The sequence below is a fragment of the Lissotriton vulgaris genome, chromosome 12, assembly GCF_964263255.1.
Source record: "Lissotriton vulgaris chromosome 12, aLisVul1.2, whole genome shotgun sequence".
NCBI classification, from domain to species: domain Eukaryota; kingdom Metazoa; phylum Chordata; class Amphibia; order Caudata; family Salamandridae; genus Lissotriton; species Lissotriton vulgaris.
The window spans coordinates 488,351,706-488,371,158 of NC_141700.1; the positions used below are offsets into that span (position 1 = coordinate 488,351,706).

At 44.1% G+C, this 19,453-nt stretch overlaps 1 protein-coding gene across 1 annotated transcript in view; it reads left to right on the plus strand.

Moving 5' to 3' along the window:
- Positions 1–12,119, plus strand: part of LOC147676819 (uncharacterized) — a 500,104-nt gene extending 487,985 nt beyond the window's left edge. Inside the window, exon 6 of the mRNA XM_086945234.1 lies at positions 11,903–12,119. Coding sequence (XP_086801360.1) covers positions 11,903–12,016 — 114 coding nt within the window. The 3' untranslated portion in view covers positions 12,017–12,119. The remainder of the gene's footprint in view (positions 1–11,902) is intronic.
- The last annotated feature ends 7,334 nt before the right edge of the window (positions 12,120–19,453 follow it).

A 19,453-nucleotide genomic window follows, 5' to 3' on the forward strand; every position in this document is an offset into this window, starting at 1 on the left:
GAATGGAGAGTCTTGGTCTCTGGCGCTGTCTGAGCCAGATTCAGACCCCAATGAAGGGCCTAATTCTGGGACAAGCTGAGTATGAGCTGGAGACAGTTGCAGAGAAGGAAGGGGAGAGAGAGACTAAGGGGCTGATTATGATGGTATTTGGAAACTCTTCTGACTAATGCGATTTCGGAATCGTGTTAGACCGAATTGGGTTCTGCGAGTCTGACCGACCGATTATGATGCTTCGCAACATCGTTTGGTCGTACTCGCATTGACTTCAATGGGAGCTTGTGTTCCGAAAGAGAACACATGCTCCTATTGAAAAAAGGGGTGGTCGAGGAAAACCTTGCACCCTGTGGCAGTCACCCCATGGTGCCTGCCACACTGTGCATGGCTGGAAAGAGGGGTCCCATGGGCCCCAACAGCTTCAGGGTGAAGGGGGCCTTCTACAGGCCACCAAAGTCTGATTCTGACAGCCGTTTCATGTTGGGCAAACCGATTCGGATCAGCTGTCCAAAAGAGCCATCGTAATTGCTTAATCGTGTCCATAAAGCTGTACAATTCAGCTCCGACCGACTCGGGTTGTCCGAATGCCATTCGGAACCGATTCAGACAGCCCTAACAGTTTACCTGCATCATAATCGGTCGGTCTGAAATGTCCCTGATTCAGCTGCAAACAAAGGTTCCGAATCGGATTTGGAGAATCCGAATTCCATTCTGAGACTTTCCGAATGACATCGTAATCTGCCCTTAAGTCTGCCTGCAGAACATATACCATACACAATCCCAGAGGATACTGAGGATTCTTGTCTGAGTGACAGTGAAGATGATTGATCTGCACTCAGGAGAACAAAAACAGCAAGGGTACCTTCTCAGAGGAACTCATCCCCTGAATGAACATGCTTTGCCACAAATGACAACAAGAGGGGATTTAGAGGATACAGTGCAATTCCAGTTGAACATCTGTGATTTTTTGTTTGAACTGCGCTTTGAATTTGCTTTGCCGCTGAATGGACTGACACGATTTGTTACTGGCATGATCTCTGAACTGAACTTTGATCTGTTCTTTTATTAAAGACAATTAAATGAACTTTTGAAAAAAAAAAGAAAATATTAAGGGAGCTTATTACCAACAAGTAGCGATATTTATCGCTAAATAGGCTTAGCTACGATTTTTTTATTGCTGCCTATCGCTGGATATGTTAGCGGAGAAAACATGCTATTAGCAACGTTTTTCTCCATTGTGCTAAAATATCCAGCGATAGCGGCGAAATGTGTGAATATCACTGAAAATACTGCGATATTCACGCATTAGAGACAAAATGCTCTTAGCTATGTTATCCACCTCCTATTGGATAACATGGCTAAGAACTGGTGTGGGCAGGTGTTAGTATTTGGAGATATTCGCGCTTAGCACGAATATTTCCAACGCTACACCTGCCTTGCTAATAGGCGATAGCGACGTTAGCGACTGCTTTCAGTTGCTAACTGGTTGGGTACGCCTACTTTGGATGTCATTAGCGATAAACATCGCTGACATGCAAAGCGGGCCCCAAACCACTCGCTATCGCCTAAAAGCTGTCGCTAACATCAGTTAGCTCCAGCTTGCTAATAGGGCGATAGCATTATCGCCGCTTAGCGGCCGAAAACGGCCGCTGAATCGGCGATAATTGCCTATCGCCCCCCTTGGTAATATGCCCCAAGATTCCTTAGTCATAAGGCTGCAGAAGGAGTGTAAGGGTGTCATATAAAAGAAGACATAGTAGGGTTTGTGAAGACTCATGAAGACTTTGTAAATAAACTCATCATAGTATTTATGAACTTTGTTTTGTCAACTGCATAAATAGAAACGTATGGAAGAAATCCGCTTGTTGCTATTTCCTGCTCAGTGGTTGATTTTAGTGAAGTCTTGGAAACTAGTAACACTAATAGACACAGGCTTATCCTACCAGGTGTATTGATAGCTTTAAATGTGAAACTAATTATTTTGCTTTTAGGATTTTATTCAGTTGAACGTAGGTCTAGGACTACCCTTAGATCCTCAATTCCAGTAGCTTGCATACATTCGATTTCAAGACATTACATGGAGAATCAATCTCAGATTAAGGAGCTGCGATTGGCCTATAAGAAAGCTCGTAAAACACGGGAAGAAGAGTTAAAAGATGAGGCATGGCAAAATTTGGCTAAAGCCACATCCCTAAATAGTAGTAGGGATTTCTGGAAGACAGTAAATGACCCTTTCTTCAAGAAAGAACAGGAAAAACTATTAGATAACCACGTGGATGAAGACACATGTATGTTGCATTTTGAGGTGATTTTTAGGAGCATGATTGCCCCAGGGGTTAAACCCCATATCCCCTTAGAGACCCCCTTAAGCCTAGAACTTTTTAACCAGGAGGAAATAACCGTCACTCTCGCCAAATGCAGCCTCGACTAAGCACCAGGACCAGATGTGGCCCGATCGACTTCTTTCTAGTACATCAAGACCTATGGGCCCCATTGTTAACTAATATATTTAATGAAATCTCCACGACTAACCCACTTCCACCATGGAACACAAGCATTATGGTGCCAATATATAAAAAAGGGGATAATTCGAACCCCCAGAACTATCGGCCTATTTCTCTTCTTGAGTCCACCGCCAAACCCCTGGGGCGTTTTACTTAATAGGTTAGAAGACTGGGCAAGAGAAAACAGTGTCCTGATACCTTCCCAGTATGGATTCAAGATGGACAGGGGCACGATCGACCAAGCCTAAACTTAAGCTTGATCATCTCCAAATATACCAGAGCAAAGGAAGGGAATATATACTTGGCCTTTATGGACCTTTTGGCAGCTTTCGACTGCGTAGTCCATTCTAAACTCTGGACACTTATGGCCGCGATGGGCATAGATTCCAGGCTGATTATTCTTATACTGCAAATGTACTCACAGGCAACGGCCTCAGTCCATTATGGAAGGGACGGGGAATGTACCAGACCGTTTAGGATCATGAGAGGAGTCAGGCAAGGCTGCGTCCTCCCCCTTTTTTTATTCTCAATGTAAACAAATGGAGTGGGAGGAGCCCTGAAAAGGTGCACACCTGATGTCCCACAGTTTCCCTCAGGTTCATTACCAATCCTTGTCTATGCTGACGATGCCTTCCTGATAGCAAGGACAGGTGTAGCACTGCTACGCCTAATTGACACCTATGTGAGATTTATGTCATCCATGGATCTTAAGGCCAATGAGCCCAAAACTTTTATCTTGTTGTCAGGACTACCCCCTCCCAAAAACATTCAGTTGTTCCATATTGGAACTCGTGAATTAGCTGTTGTTGAGACCTTCTCATACCATTGGATTGTTTTTGATACCAAACAAACCTGGTCACACATGCTGGGTAGAAGGGCCCAAACAATGGAGCATACTAAGGCGTCAGTCTGGTTTTATTGAAAAACTAGGCCCAAACCCCCTAAAAAAGATCTATAATGCTAAAACGATCTTGGCAGTGACCTATTTGGCAGGGGTCTGGGACACAGTACCCACCGACTCCCTACAGAAGCTGGAGAATGAGTTTTTATAGAGGATCGTCTTGCTATATAAATGCCAATACATTTACATTCCTCTTTCATTTTCAAACCATGTCACTCACTTAGTGCTGGATATGCCCTATGTGTCTGACAGGGTGAGAGCAGCCCGATCATGCTGTGGCACTCAATATGGAATAGGGACACAGTCGATCTTAACCAGACTATTATACTAAATTGCCTCTCATTGAATAAGTCTTATAAGAGCCCCTGTTTGGAGTATGTTAACATGAATCTGTACTCGCTAGGAGTCCCTGAGCTGTATATAAATCCCATCTCATGTTCCAGATTCCCTATAAGAGGCTAAAGGTACTCATTTTGGCAAAGCTAGCCTATGAAAGGGAGGAATTTCAGAAGTTAAAAATAACTGTAAAGGCCTATCACTCAATCCCACCAGTGACAGTGGATGAATACTTCTACCTGGATGCAGTAAGAAACCTGCAGCATAGGTTTATTCTTTTAAGGTTCCACTTAAACCTAATTGCCCTAATGCTGGGTTTCCCTTCAAAACAATATGCTCACACTGACTTGACAACTTGCCCATGCGATAATCTATCAGCCCAGTCTGACCTCCACCTTTTCTTTTTTTCTTATTTTTATAAGGAGCAGGGAGCCAGATATATTAAACCTCTTTTAATACAGCACAGTTTTAAGTAGTGCTGCATTGCCCTGTTCTATCTGAAAAAGCTTCATGATCCTTTTGTATGTTTCCGTGTAACCTTATTTCCCTGGGCTTGGGAGACATTTGTTAGAATTGAGAGCTATGCTAATTTTTAGGCTTAAACTCATTTGTCTCCCTGAACATACTACGTAATCTCCTCGCAATAGTCTTGCAGAGATAAAGGATCCCCATAACACATGTAATATTTTTAAAGGACTTTTATAACTTAAAATGGCAATCCCTTTTTTTTTTAAATGTATCTGTTTTTAAACCTATGTATTTATGTGGCAACCGGAAATCTGCAGTTCAGCATTTACTCTTTTATTAAGTTCACTGCACAAATACTAGACATTGAATTGCGCAATTTGCACAGCTCAATTCTATTTCCCCATTGTTTTTTGGTTTGCACTTGTACATTGTTTTTTTGCTATTTTAATTATTCGTTTTTAATAACTCATATGCATTGAACTGTATTGCATTGATATGAATGACACTATCTTATATTTTTAAAATGTATACTTTGATGATCTACGTTTTCAAATTAGATCGAATAAAGTTATGGAAATAAAACGACATTTATTTAATGTAGAGGTTAGAGATTTATATATGTGTGCACTAATGTTCAGTTAAAACAAGCTTACTTGCATTATTTATTCAAGTTTTACATGTACACTTCAAGTTATATTTTCATATGTAAACAAGTATTCTTTTACTCCCTTTTTACATTCGTTCTACAAGTCACATGTGTGGATGTTTTACCATGTACTTGAAGTGTACATTATATTCTTGGTTAAAGTTAGCCTAACTGCCGGTCTCAGTTGGAATGCATTTTGCTTTGCCAGCATGCTTTCCATTTTTGCGGAGTTAGGGGCATATTACCAACAACTAGCGATAATTTTTGTCTCTAACTTGTTTAGAGACAAAAATTATCGCCGCACATCGGCGATTTTTATCGCAGATAAACCTTGCTATTAACAAGGTTTATCGCAAATGCGATAAAAAACGGCCGAAATGCATGAATATCGCTGAAAAGTCAGCGATATTCATGCATTATCGAGCAAATGCTCTTAGCCATGTTATCCACCTCCCATTGGATAACATGGCTAAGAACTGCTCAGGGCAGGTGTTAGCTTTTGGAGATATTCCCGCTTAGCGCGAATATCTCCAAAAGTTGGTAATAGGAGATAGCGATGTTAGCGACTGTTTTCAGTCTCTAACATCTTGGCACGCCCACTTTGCATCTCATTAGTGATAAATATCACTGACATGCAAAGTGGGGCCCAAGATGATCGCTATCTCCTACTAGCTGTCGCTAACTGGTGTTAGCGACAGCTTGGTAATAGGGAGATAATTTTATCTCCGCTTTCTTGGCTTTTAAAGCCAAAAAAGCGGAGATAAACCCCCTTGATAATATGCCCCTAATTTTTTAGCTAGTTAGAGAAGAATCCTTATTGTTAGTATTAGATTGCTGATCCAGAGGCCTTGAGGGAAAACGTGGCAATTAATGTGGAGAAACAATGGTCGAAAGAGGTCTTCTGTTCATGATGTACCAGGATGGTAAGATGTTCAAGGTAGAGTACCGCAGTCTCAGCTCGATTCCTTGGAAAATTGAAGCGATTTTACAGATGCTCTCAAGAAAAAGCTTGATTGGTCCCTGGTGGCATGAAAGGAGATAAGGATGTTTCTGCATCTACTGTTATTTTTAAATTGACTTTTTTCTTAGAAAGGGTCGACTTCTCTGCTTACCTTATTTTTGCAAGTGTGAAGCTTTATGCTAAACTGTTATTTCTGTTTACTTTAGACCTCTACTGAAGTCTGATCATGATGACACTTTGTATGATCCCAAATTAGATAGATGATCCCACATTGACTTATGTTTAGAAGAGAGAAGGGAAGTTTGTTTATAGAATACAATTTTTATTTGTATTTGTTTTGATGTGGCTATCACAATTCTGTATCTCATTTTGTTGCACCTTAACCGACTGAGCTATTTCAGCTTCCTATTGTATTGCTGTACTTATTGTATTTAGTTTAGCTTTGCATATATATTGGATTTATTGGTAATTCAAATAAAACCCATTAACGATATTCTGCAATTCCTGGTCCTTATAGTATAGCCAGATGAGCTTCACAAGTTCAAAATATATTGTTGATGTCCTCCCCTTTCAATGCTTAACATCATTTAATCAATAAATCATTCAAAACATTTGTAGAGCGCACTGCTCATCTGTGAGAGTCTCAAGGCGCTGAAGGGTGAGGGGGTGCTGCTGCTGCTTGAACAGCCAGGTCTTGAGAAGTCTCCTGGAGGTGAGCAGGTCCTGAGTCTGTCGTAGGCAGAGGGTGTTCCAAGTCTGGGCGGCGAGGTGGGAGAAGGATCTGCCGCCAGCAGTTGCTCGTCGGATGCGGGGGACGGTGGCGAGGGCGAGGACAGCAGAGCGAAGCTGGCGGTTTGGGGCATAGAAGGCGAGTCGCTCATTGAGGTACCTTGATCCGGCATTGTCGAGTGCTTTGTGAGCGTGGGTGAGAAGCTTGAAGGTGATCCTCTTGTTGATGAGGAGCTAGTGCAGGCCTTTCAGGTGGGCTGTGATGTAGCTGTAGCGGGGTATGTCGAGGATAAGGCGTGCAGAGGTGTAATGTATGCGTTATAGTCGTTTCTGGAGTTTGGCTGTGGATCCCGCATAGAGGCCGTTGCCATAGTCCAGCCTGCTGCTGACGAGGGCCTTGTTGACTGTCCTTCTTGTTTCACTGGGGATCCATATGTAGATCTTGCGGAGTATGCAGAGGGTGTTGAAGCAGGAGGAGGAGACAGCGTTGGATCAGCTAACAAAGGTCCATATGACCAAAAGGGAAAAATCTTTAACAGCTTGACCAAGAGATTATGTTGTAAGGCCCAGCACTCATTCAAGAGTAATAACACAATTTTTATTTGATAATACAGTCAAACAAGTCAAGTCCTGAACTCAACCAGTGCAGAGCGAAACAGCTTATCTATATCCTATTTTTGTTTCTAAAATGGAAATTATGCCACCCTTGAGGGAGTTACAATAAACAGATATTTGCCAATGCTTTACTGGATGGTTGAAGAATTGCATTTACCGAAGTAACTTTTAAGGAGGTAATTGTAAAGGAAGTATGACATCCATGTTGATGGAGGGAAATTAAATTGGGTTTCGAAACCAGTGATAAAAAAGAAAATGGTGGATTATATGTAGGCTTTCCTGTTTTCAGTTTCTATCTTTGGTAAATTCTGGTGGGGTTTTTTCAGTGTTTTCAATATCTTAAAAAACAGTTGTTATCAGTGTTTACACATTTTCGCGCCACTAAAAACAACAGAAAAAGTGTTTTTCCTGTGTTTATGGAACGATTTGCTTTTATTATTGCTTGCTTTCTGCTCTGAAAGAACATGGTATTTAGACAGTGTACATATAGTGTATATGAGGTCCAAATAGATTTTTGCAAATTAATCTTATTGTAGTACACCATACAATACTTCTTCAGTGAGTCTTTGGGTCATGTGCACTCGCTCTTTCCTTCCCATGTAAACTTCTGTGTAATGGCCCTCTCAGCATTCTTAGCCCATTGGGCTGAGAACCATCAGCTAAGGGACGCAGTTGGGATGACTCTTTCTTTGATGCCCCATAAAGCACAAAATTATAAATATTTGCATTTTTGTTCCTGTGCATTAGAAACCAGTGCACCAGAATGGACTAAAAAGTCAATAGCATCCCTCATTAACTCTTAAGATTGTAAAGATGCTTTCAGCATACCATCTAACACGTGGCAAGGATCTACTACATGGAATCACTTCAGCTCGGGTATCAATTTTGACAGGTCATCACACAACGTTTTTATATATGTAGCTGAATCACTGCAAATACAAACAATATCACTCCAATCTTTTTTGAACTTGGAAAGAACCTTTTTTGCAGAGCATTACAAGTGACACTGCATTCCATGTTTTCCAAAAGTCTGGTGTCATGTTTTCACCACTATCAAAAAATGCTTGGTGATATATATACTTGTCACTATACCTTGCATTGACTGTTTAAATCCTGAGGTGTTGGCAATTCACCTACTATCAATACTGACCCACTAGAAACTATGGTCTGATGTATTAAGGGTTTTTACCCATTCTCTGTGGGTAAATGTGATGACACATATTAGGAAAGATTTTTATGAAACCAGCCGTTTTACCTATCGGTGAAAGAATCAAATGCAGTCAAAATATCAAATATGTGTTTGATATTTCCTGATTCTCTATAGGTTATAAAATAATTAATCTAGACCTAAAACGTGAAACTAAACCCTGCATCTTTAGACAAAAGGCCACAAAACTGAAAAAGTAAAAGGAAGAAGAAACAATATTTTAGTGGCATCCCTAAAGAACAAAATTTAAGCAGAATAATGTTAGCCAGTCTTTCTTACTGCTACTTGTATAACAAAGTTACATTGTATTGACCCCTTCAGGAAGAAAAAAATGACTTTCACTCTTTTTTTCCTTTCTTTGAATGCCATTTAGTTTGTGGTTGTCCAGGTGTTTTTTCAGTGTTTATATATTTTCACCGGTGAGGGCTATTTTTCTTTCAGTGGGGTTTTATCAGTTATTATAGGTTTAAACCTAAAACCCCACATCCTAATTATATGCCAATTAGGGCAATATTTACAAGAGCTTATTACCACCAGAACATCACTTTTTGTGAAGTTCTAGTGTCGATAAGCCCTTTGCCATGTTTACAAGGCAGCGTTAAGCCACTTAATGTGGCTTAACTCCGCCTTGTGAATTAGGCCCACTTTCATGCAGCACTTAGCATGAAAGTGGAAGGCAATGGTTGTTGTGATGGGCATTCGTCACAACACCCATTGCTTTTTGATGCTGCCCCTATTTACAAGGGTGGCATAAATCTTGGGCCAGCACCAAAAATAATATCAGGGAAACCTGATCTTAACCTGGTGAAACAAGCAGAAATCTTTAATTTCTCCTCGTTATTTTGCTGTTTCTATGTGTGCTGCATTCTGCAGCAGATATAGATAAGGGAAATCACCACTAGTAACTGTGCATGTGCAGGAAGGTGTCCCTTCCTGCACCTAAACAATCATTAAAAAATTACGAGTTTCAACTTCTATGCGTGCTGCATAAAGCAGCACAGACAGAAGTTACAAATCACCATTACTGATTGTTTATGAGAAGGAAGGGACACCTTTCCAGCACATGTACAATCATTCATCCAGAAAGAGGCACAGATAATAGAGCAATGCCTCTTAATTGGACCTCTAATAGCTACAATGGAGCCTTCCTCAACAGGAAATCCAAACACAGGTTCTAGAGGCTTATCATGTCCAGTACAATAAATAGTGAGAACCAGAGTTAAAACAATATCTATGATAGATATTGGAGAAGTCTAAGGCAACTTACAGCAGTCAAACCCACCATGCACCACCCTTCCTTGATGAGCAGTAAACAAACATTATTGGAGGTCAATATAACTGATGGTGGCACCATACCACAATATTATAAGGGCAACAAATAGGACACAAATCATAAATATATATAGATATAAGTCCGCCTATGGATTTTGACAGAAATCCTTGATGTACAGACATGTATTTGTGACAAAATCGTGTGCCTCCCTATGGCTGGCGTAGCATTGAGATATATTTTTATTTCTACTTATTTTTTCCTCTTTACACGTGTGCTGAATCCGCAGACACAATTACACTATAATGCAAGGGTATTTCTACGGGCACAAGGCAGCCTAAATTGCGTCAATGCGGGGAGAGAGCTGAATTGTGCCACTGATTCGTAGATATGGCACTCTTTTGCTCTCTCCTGTTCAGCAATGCAGAATAGTTAAATCCCATACCCCAGGATTTGATATGGAATTGTGGGAAGTGAAGCGCCTGTCAAAAGTTGAGGCTGCAAAAATGAGGCATATAATAGTGTTTTGGGGTTTTCCGCACCAAAATTAGCACCAAAAGGTTTGACTTGCCGAACATTAACAATGATGTGATCTGCATCACATCCGGTCATTACTGAGTGTCACTAACAGTGCTTGGTTGGTAATTGCGATCTCTGTGTAAACAGGTGTTTGAGCAGAGTTTGTTAAATAACACGGCACTAGTAATAGAGACCATAGAAAAACAGAACAACTACTGCTTTAAATAATCTTTCTGTACCACTGGAATTGTGTATTATGATATGCGTATCATAGAGAAGTTAGGGGCATATTACCAACAAGTAGCGATATTTATCGCTAAATAGGCTTAGCAACGAATTTTTTATCGCTGCCTATCGCTGGATATGTTAGCGGAGAAAACATGCTATTAGCAATGTTGTTCTCCATTGTGCTAAAATATCCAGCGATAGCGGCGAAATGCGTGAATATCGCTGAGAATACAGCGATATTCACGCATTAGCGATGAAATGCTCTTAGCCATGTTATCCACCTCCCATTGGATAACATGGCTAAGAACTGGTCTGGGCAGGTGTTAGTATTTAGAGATATTCGTGCTTAGCGCGAATATTTCCAACGCTACGCCTGCCTTGCTAATAGGCAATAGCGACGTTAGCGACTGCTTTCAGTCACTAACTGGTTTGGTACGCCCACTTTGCATGTCATTAGCGATAAACATCGCTGACATGCAAAGCGGGCCCCGAAATGCTCGCTATCGCCTAAAAGCTGTCGCTAACATCAGTTAGCGACAGCTTGCTAATAGGGCGATAGAATTATCGCCGCTTAGCGCCCGAAAACGGCCGCTAAATCGGGGATAATTGCCTATCACCCCCCTTGGTAATATGCCCCTTAGAGTCTCCCCAATTCGTAAGAGATGAGGGGGCATATTATCAACAAATAGCAATATTTATCGTTATCTAGGCTTAGCAGCTATATTTTTATCACCGTGCATCACTGGAATTTATCGCTGAGATAACGTGCTATTAGCAACGTTTATCTCAAAAGCGATAAAATTCCAGGCGATAGTGGCAAAATCCGTGAATATTGCTGAGAATACAGCGATATTCACACATTATCGCTAACAGGGTCTTAGCCATTATATCCACCTCCCATTGGATATAATGGCTAAGAACTGGTCTGAGCAGGTGTTAGTTTTTGGAGATATTCACGCTTAGCGCGAATATTTCCAACGCTACGCCTGTGTTGGTAATAGGCGATAGCTGGGTTAGCGACTGCTTTCAGTCGCTGACAGATTGGGAACTCCCACTTTGCATGTCATTAGCAATAAATATCGCTGACATGCAATGCGGGCCCCAAACCGCTCGCTATCGCCTACAAGCTGTTGCTAACAGCAGTTAGCGACAACTTGCTAAAGCGGCGATAATTCTCTATCGCCACCCTTGATAATATGCCCCTAGGTCACTACCGTGTCATTAGAGGAAGAGGGGGGTAGGAATGTGGTTGATTTCACTGCAGTTAGATATGCTGTCAATAAAGTATGAGAGACAACTTTTGAACTAGTGAACAAGTGTGAGGTTTGTGATGTAACCAGAGAAAACAAATAGAGTTGCTGCACCACAAATTTAAAATATAAATGACCACACTAGTGCCGATCCCCTATATTAGAAATCAGAAAATTTTGGCCGTATATAAAAGCTTTTTTGTACAAGAGTTTTAACTAAACTTTATACGAGAATTGTTACCAGTGATACTAAACATTGTGTGTCTTTTTCCAGGCTATATTGACCCCAAAAGCCAGCGTGGAAGGGATCCTGAATGTTCTCTACAGTCTCACGGAAAAAAATAATGGATGTCTGCTGGACTGGGAAGGAAAGTCAATCCCTTGGTGAGAGACCAACCTACCATCAACACCTAAAACACCTTAAGAAGAAGCTGATGTGGGTCACAGCCCAGTAATTAAAGTTTCACCAAATAAATCTTGTTTTAATATTATGAGAGTTGACTATGATTGTTGGACTTCCAGTGAAGATGAGCAATGTTGTGCATGAGTTTGGATGTTCACGCATGTGAGTATGTTGAAGTGGATAATCTACAGGGCAAAAAGCAGTGCAATGAACTGCCTCAAGATTTTCTGACTAGTCAGGGCAGTAGCCATGGGGTAGGGGTGGGGGGCTGAAGGGGCCGTGAATCTCAATACAAAGGCCTGCCCCCCTCCCCCCCCTAAATGCAACTTCCAGCATGTCAGAGATTGCTTTGAAAGCTTGCTCTGCAATGCTAATGGGCCTGTTGAGATCCTCCCAGGGGCAGCAGTTTTAAGAAAGAAAGTCCTGAAACAAGGCCTCACTTTTTACACAGATGCCATTGGCTTTTGGTGAGGATTTAGGGGAGAGAAGCTGCCTACAGGGAAAGGTGCCGCTAGAGCCAGGAACAGAGGTTATAAGACAGGGAAAGCAGGAACATTTTTTTTTTTTATATATTTTTATTGCAAACTCATAGAATATACAACCAGTCCGTTCTGCTCTCTTGCCTCCAGCATGTGTATTGCATCAGCTTCTAATTACGATAACACACAGCCATTTAGCCCACATCCCTGAGGTCGGGCGGCATTAGTCAGAAGTCTGCTATATGCATACAAGCTAACAAGCGAATTCAACCTTACAATAGGAAGTTTTCGTGTCCGCTTTTCTATTTCTCCCTCCCACCCACCCCCCAACATGCAAACTATAATGAGCCCCAGGAAGCAATATCAAATTATCATTACAACTACAGTGCAGCATTCTCCACCCTGCCTCCCTTCTTCCCCTCTCCTCCTGTATCAGGCAGCATCCTCATGGCGCGTAATGTACTACGTAGCTTTACCAAACTGAAGCGGGCAGCTTCGTGGGTATAAAGAGAAGACAAATGGCCTGCATTCCATGGAGGTCCTAGACATATAGTGCGCCCCCCTTGGTCCATCAATTCCAATAGCGAGTCCCACTTTCCTCGGACAACACACTGTACCGGTACTCCGATGGAATGACTCACCTGTACGTAAAATCCTAACAACTTATCTTAAGAGGGTAGCAGCTAACTCCCCCCCCCAGGCCCCCCTCTCCTACACAATGCCATGTGCCAAAAAATATGTAGAGAGTCACAATAAACAAAAAAAACGCCTCTCGTTCGTGCTAGACTCCCAATACCAAGGACTTCTCCAGTAACAAAACAGACACCCAGGAGCCTCCAACTATGGCCGAACCTGATAACAAAAATTGTTCAGAAAATGAAGTATCTAGAAAAACTCCCCCCCTGACCAGAACACATTGCTAACCGCAGTACATGCCCGACTCCCTAATACCTAATGCCTGCTATGCTCCGAACACATGGGCAGCCTTCCAACAACCTGAGTGCCAGCAAACCCCACAGCAATGCAGTTAACCTAGGACCAATTCACCCCTTTGCCACCCCAATGCGCCAGAACAAACCCCTGCCCAGAGAAAACTTTCACACAGGGAAGAGCCACACGTCCCAGAGCCCAAGCCAACAAAAAACTACATACATGCGCACTGCAGCCCCACCTAACCCTCTCCAGACATATGAAACCTGTCTAAGAAAAACCTACTGGCAGGAGACACCTAGGTGAAACATATAACCTAAGAGCTCGGATACCCAAAAGGCCCCAGAAGAAAACAAGCCTGTTCATAAAACAAGCGTACTTCAAAAACCCTCCCGGCAAAATACAGGCAACACCCCTAAACTGAAAAACATCCCCTGATCACCCCATTGACTCCTCCCGCTGACAAGCACCAGATGCCATAAATTGTCTCCAGGCCAGAGAAAGAACTGCGCAAGTAGGAGCTGACAATGAAACTACCACCAGCTGAAAGACCCTGCGTTGTATACATACCACAGCTGCTCCGGTATTGCGGTCGGAATCCTATCCACCTACATGGCCAAACCACAGAATCCCCTCCTCTGCGAGTGAGACCAAGCAGCAGCAATTTTCCCAGTTCACACCAGGGATAAAAAGTGCCCAGAACGCCATATCAAGCCTAAAGCAGCCAAGAACAAACCTACAACCAATTCACAAACTGCACAACCCTAGCCGACTGCTTGTTTATAATTTCCACCGCTGCCAAGATGTAAATCTTGAACCAAACTTTCTAACGTGCAGCTTCCTCACCCCACGGCGACAATGCCACCAGCACAGGAAAAGGCTCAAAAACTTTGATGCCCCTCCCACCAAAATACCTCCGCTCAGACACGACCCCGAAAACCAACTGCCTTGTCAGAATATACCACACCCATCGCCACCTGCCGGTCCTGAAAATACTTGAACATCCCACTGAAAGTCATCGTTTGAAACCCATAGTAATCTGTCAAAGGAATGCAAAATTGACCTCCGCATGAGCAGGTCCACCTACACAGCAGCCAACAAGCGGATATGGTGGAAAGGCAGCTAATGACCTGACATCGCCCTACCCAATCTCCTGCAAAAAGTCCTACCAGCCCTGACTACCTTACAGGCAACATTGATATAGCCCCACAAAAACTGGATGTCCATCGGTGTTAATTTATGCTTGCCCACCTTCCTTCCAACAACACTAACATTTTCGGGTTCTTATCAACCGACCCCGTGCCTGCATTCCTACTAAGTCAATATCCATGCCTAAGAATGACATGGTCGACATGGCCCCATTGCTCCTCTGGTGCCAAGAGCCAACCCCAGCTCCTCCAAGAGCTTGTGGAAAGTGCCTAGTGCTACCTGGCCCTCCGTGGAGCCCAGGGAACCTACAAAAGAAGACATCTAAGTAGTGTGTTACCAGCCTCGGACCAGTGTGCTGTGTAAAATACCCCTGAAAAAAGGTGCTGAAACACTTAAACAAACTACAAGACATTGAACAACCCATCAGAAATGCCCTATCCACATACCACCGTCCTTCAAACTGGAATCTAAGAAGACCCCAATCATCCGGGAGTATGGGAAGCAAGGGAAATGAAGATTTTATGACGCCTGTCGCAATATCTGTGAATGCGCCCGCGGTCACAACCAATGACATAGCAACTTAAACTGGGAAATATGACACTGGGGCTGCCTCCTCATCCATGAAAATTTTTACTGAAAACTCCTCAAGCCACGATAGGTGTCGCCTTAGTCCGTACTGACCCCATTCTTCTTTGGGAACACCCTTCCCAATCGAAGAAACAAATCAAATCATCCACTGGGCAGCCATCAAAAGGACCTGCCAACCCTCCTTCACAGATTTCTTTGTCCAACTTGTGTTGCACCCCTGCCATATGTTAAAATGCTGACTTCGAAGTTGTTTGGACACCGCCTCTGCTGAGGCCCCGTTTAATACCAACGAAACCCCTCTTCTAAACTCTCCAACAGGACCTGCTGTGCTTCCAAACACTCAACTTCCCCAGACCCTGACGCCAAAGCTGTTAGTCTGACTGGTGTAGAAGCTTTTGGGTCTATGACCCTGAAATTCCTTACCGCCCCTACCGCCCGGGAATTGTTGTGGAGGCCCAGATGTGAAAGCACCTGTCCGGTGCCCCTGCAGGTTTCCTTGCGCCCTGACTCCCCAACACCTAACCAAGCGGTGTTTCCTTCCGCACTGAGAGAACTCAGGTATGAACTTACCATACTCCCTTGTGCCCAAGCCTTCATAAAAACTCCCCTCACGCTCCTGATTCTGACTGTGTAGCTATTGTCCTACCCACCCCTCCCCGGGTATGCCTTCCCTGAAGGGGCCGGCACCTACAGGTAACCACTTACGGTAAGTATAGGCCTTCCAGCTTACATTTTGTCAACGGCACCGTAAGCGGCTCGGCCAGCTCATACCTCTCTTCCTTAGACCCTTCCTCGGACCGCATCTCCTTGTGAAGTAGCTTCAACATTTCAACATATTCCCCCCTTCAAACGTGCTCTTTTGTGGCCAACGTCAAATGCGCACCTGGGGGCTTTTTGCTACACCCATGTACAGGAGGTTTTTATTAAACTTTAGCTCTGTACTCTGCAAGGCTCTTTACCTGGCCCCTCCGTCCAGTATTCATGCCACTCTCCACTTTAGTGCCTGATGCCACCACTTCACCAGTCCCCACACCTCGGACTCTAATATATTTACCCATGTGGAGCTTACCACCCGGCTCCTCCCATACATCGTCATCCTTTGTCTCCACCGACACCATTTTTGGTTTGGCCCGTGGAACAACCTTCTCACTCCGCTCGGTCTCTAATATATTTACCCATGTGGAGCTTACCACCCGGCTCCTCCCAAACATCGTCACCCTTTGCCAAATACTTCACCCTTTGTCCCCACTGACACCCTTGGTGGGTTGACCCGTATTACAACATTCTCACCTGGCTCTAACAAGGCTGCCCCACCAGGCGCCGATCTCCATGCCATTTGCTCAACCGGGTCCACCGTCTGAGGAACCCTCACCGAGGGCCGCGCTCTCATCCGGGCCCCAACACCACTACCCTCCTGGGCTGCACCGCCTCCGGTGCCTGTAAAAATCTAGGAGACACATGAGAAGGCACCCCCCTTCCTGATTGTCCCTCCACTCCCCTTCCTCAGGGAAGTCCTCAGAATACAGTACGAACGATTCCTCTATCTGTATAGGATCCATCATAAAACCCACACTGCGGGACTCAGCCGACCCAACATTGCCTACACCAGCCCTAGCGGCCTGTGAAAATACTCCTGGCGGGGGAGCCGCTGTACTCGCCGGTGCTCCCCCCTGCAGTGACTGCAGCATCTGTTTTACGTTGGGGTCAGCGAGGTCGCGCCTGACCTTCGTTTGCTGACCGCGCCGCCGCCGGTACGGAATGTGCCGCGCAAGGCTCCACCCCCCCTTCTCCTCATTGCATTGTGGCCGCACTTCGCCCTGCTGACTGAGTCCTGTTTTTCATTGGGGCCAGCGAGGTAGCGCCTGACCTTCGTGTGCTGGCCGCGCCGGGCTCTCGCGCCGTACGGAATGTGCCGCGCAAGGCTCCACCCTCCCTTCTCCTCAGTGCATTGGGGCCGCACTTCGCTCTGCTGACTGAGTCCTGTTTTACGTTGGGGCCCGCGAGGTCGCGCCTGACCTTCGTGTGCTGGCCGCGCCGGGCTCCCCCGCTGGTACGGAATGTGCCACGCAAGGCTCCACCCTCCCTTCTCCTCGATGCATTGGAGCCGCACTTCACCCTACCGAGTCTGCCGACCTACGACGCTCCTGAACCTATGAAAAACAAATTTGGACTGGAGTGCTGGGAGCGCCCAAATACTAACTGGCCTGCAATCTCCCCTGGCCCAAGGACCACCCTCGAAAAAAACGATCAGCACCCTGCCCCCCCAGAGCCATAACTCACCGTACTTACCCGGGAGGGCAGCGGAGGGGGAGGGGTCTGTGGTGATTGTATGTTGAGTTAAGGTTTATTAGAACTGTAATATGTAATGGAATCTTGTGCGCTGTTCTGAGCATAGTAGGAATGTGGTGATTCATTATACTGTTACCTGCCTGTTCTGCTGCATGCACTTTTTATTGATTGAACTACGTGTCAAATAAATAAATTGTCATGTACTCTAAAAATAGAACTTTACAAGAGAAATTGTGGGTGGAAGGTGATAATTGCTTGAAGGATATTATAGCTTTAGTTAAAAAAGCTGAACTTTCAGAGAGGTGTGCCAAAGTTACTCTTTCACAAGACAAGAAGGAGGAGGTGGTTGGTAAGATTGTAGAAAAAAAGAATTTTTACACCAATCAGAAAAAATTTGAAAAAAAGAAACCTAATAGTTTTGACAAGAAAAAGTATGAGAGCAGGGAACAGAAAACGTTTAGTAATGTTGTGTGTTACAGGTGTGGCAGTTATGCACATTCCGCCACTTATGAAAGATGTCCAGCCAAAGCTGCTAAGTGTTTGGAGTGTGGTTTGATTGGTCACTTTTCAAGGGTTTGTAATCGCAAATCTAAACAAAAACCAAAAAGCAAGATAGCTTGTGTTCAAGAAGATAGTGATAACAATTCATCTTCTTCGGAGAATGAGTCACATGTTAACCTTATAAAAAGAAAGCATGTTGTAGTTAACATTACAGGCTTTCTTCGTCTAAACCTTTGTGTTTGATTTCAGTGGGAGGTATTGTCATCCAGGTGGCTGCAGATTTGGTGTCTCCTTACACAATTGTCTCACAGGATGTTTGGAGGGATCAGTTTGTTGACAAAATAGGTCCCTGGTTAGAAACCAATGATGTTTCCGCTGAAAGCTACACAGGGAATGACATTGATTCCCTCCTGAACGGTCGCTCCCCCACGCTCCCTTGCTCGATTTATTTGCAGCACCTACACCGCAGCTGAAGCCCCTTGCACCCGCGACCTCCTGACTGCGCCTGGTATTGTAGCTTCAGACAGAATAATCGCGCTTTGAAGCTCTTGCTCGTGCAGCGCTTTGGAAACTTTATTTCACTCATTTGCATCGCGCTTTGTGCTTCATTCACTGTGAAATTAACAGCGTGTATCGTAGCTTGTCTTACTATAATTGCGCTTTGAAGCTGATCATCGTGTAGCGCTTTGGAAACCTAATTGTGCTTATTTGCTTAGCGCTCTGTATTTATCGCTTTAACATCATTGCTGTGTTACGCTTTCAAGGCTGGTTGTTATGTGAATAGCGCTTTAGGTGGAAATATTTTGTTGGATTTAGGAGCCTTTGATTGCTTGTTGGCGAGTATTGTGCTGTGCCCTCGCTGTTTTCACTTTCATTTCTGCCCTCCATTTTGTTGTTGTGCTATCCCCTGGCCCGCCTCCCCGATCCCGCCTCCCAGCTGACCCTCCCACACACGAAGAGTAGACTCTCCTCAGCCCGAGCCTAGCTGTGACCGCCTGGATTCCCTCCTGAACGGTCGCTCCCTTGCTCGATTTATTTGCAGCACCTACACCGCAGCTGAAGCCCCTTGCACCCGCGACCTCCTGACTGTGCCTGGTATTGTAGTTTCAGACAGAATAATCGCGCTTTGAAGCTCTTGCTCGTGCAGCGCTTTGGAAACTTTATTTCACTCATTTGCATCGCGCTTTGTGCTTCATTCACTGTGAAATGAACAGCGTGTATCGTAGCTTGTCTTACTATAATTGCGCTTTGAAGCTGATCATCGTGTAGCGCTTTGGAAACCTAATTGTGCTTATTTGCTTAGCGCTCTGTATTTATCGCTTTAACATCATTGCTGTGTTACGCTTTCAAGGCTGGTTGTTATGTGAATAGCGCTTTAGGTGGAAATATTTTGTTGGATTTAGGAGCCTTTGATTGCTTGCTGGCGAGCATTGTGCTGTGCCCTCGCTGTTTTCACTTTCATTTCTGCCCTCCATTTTGTTGTTGT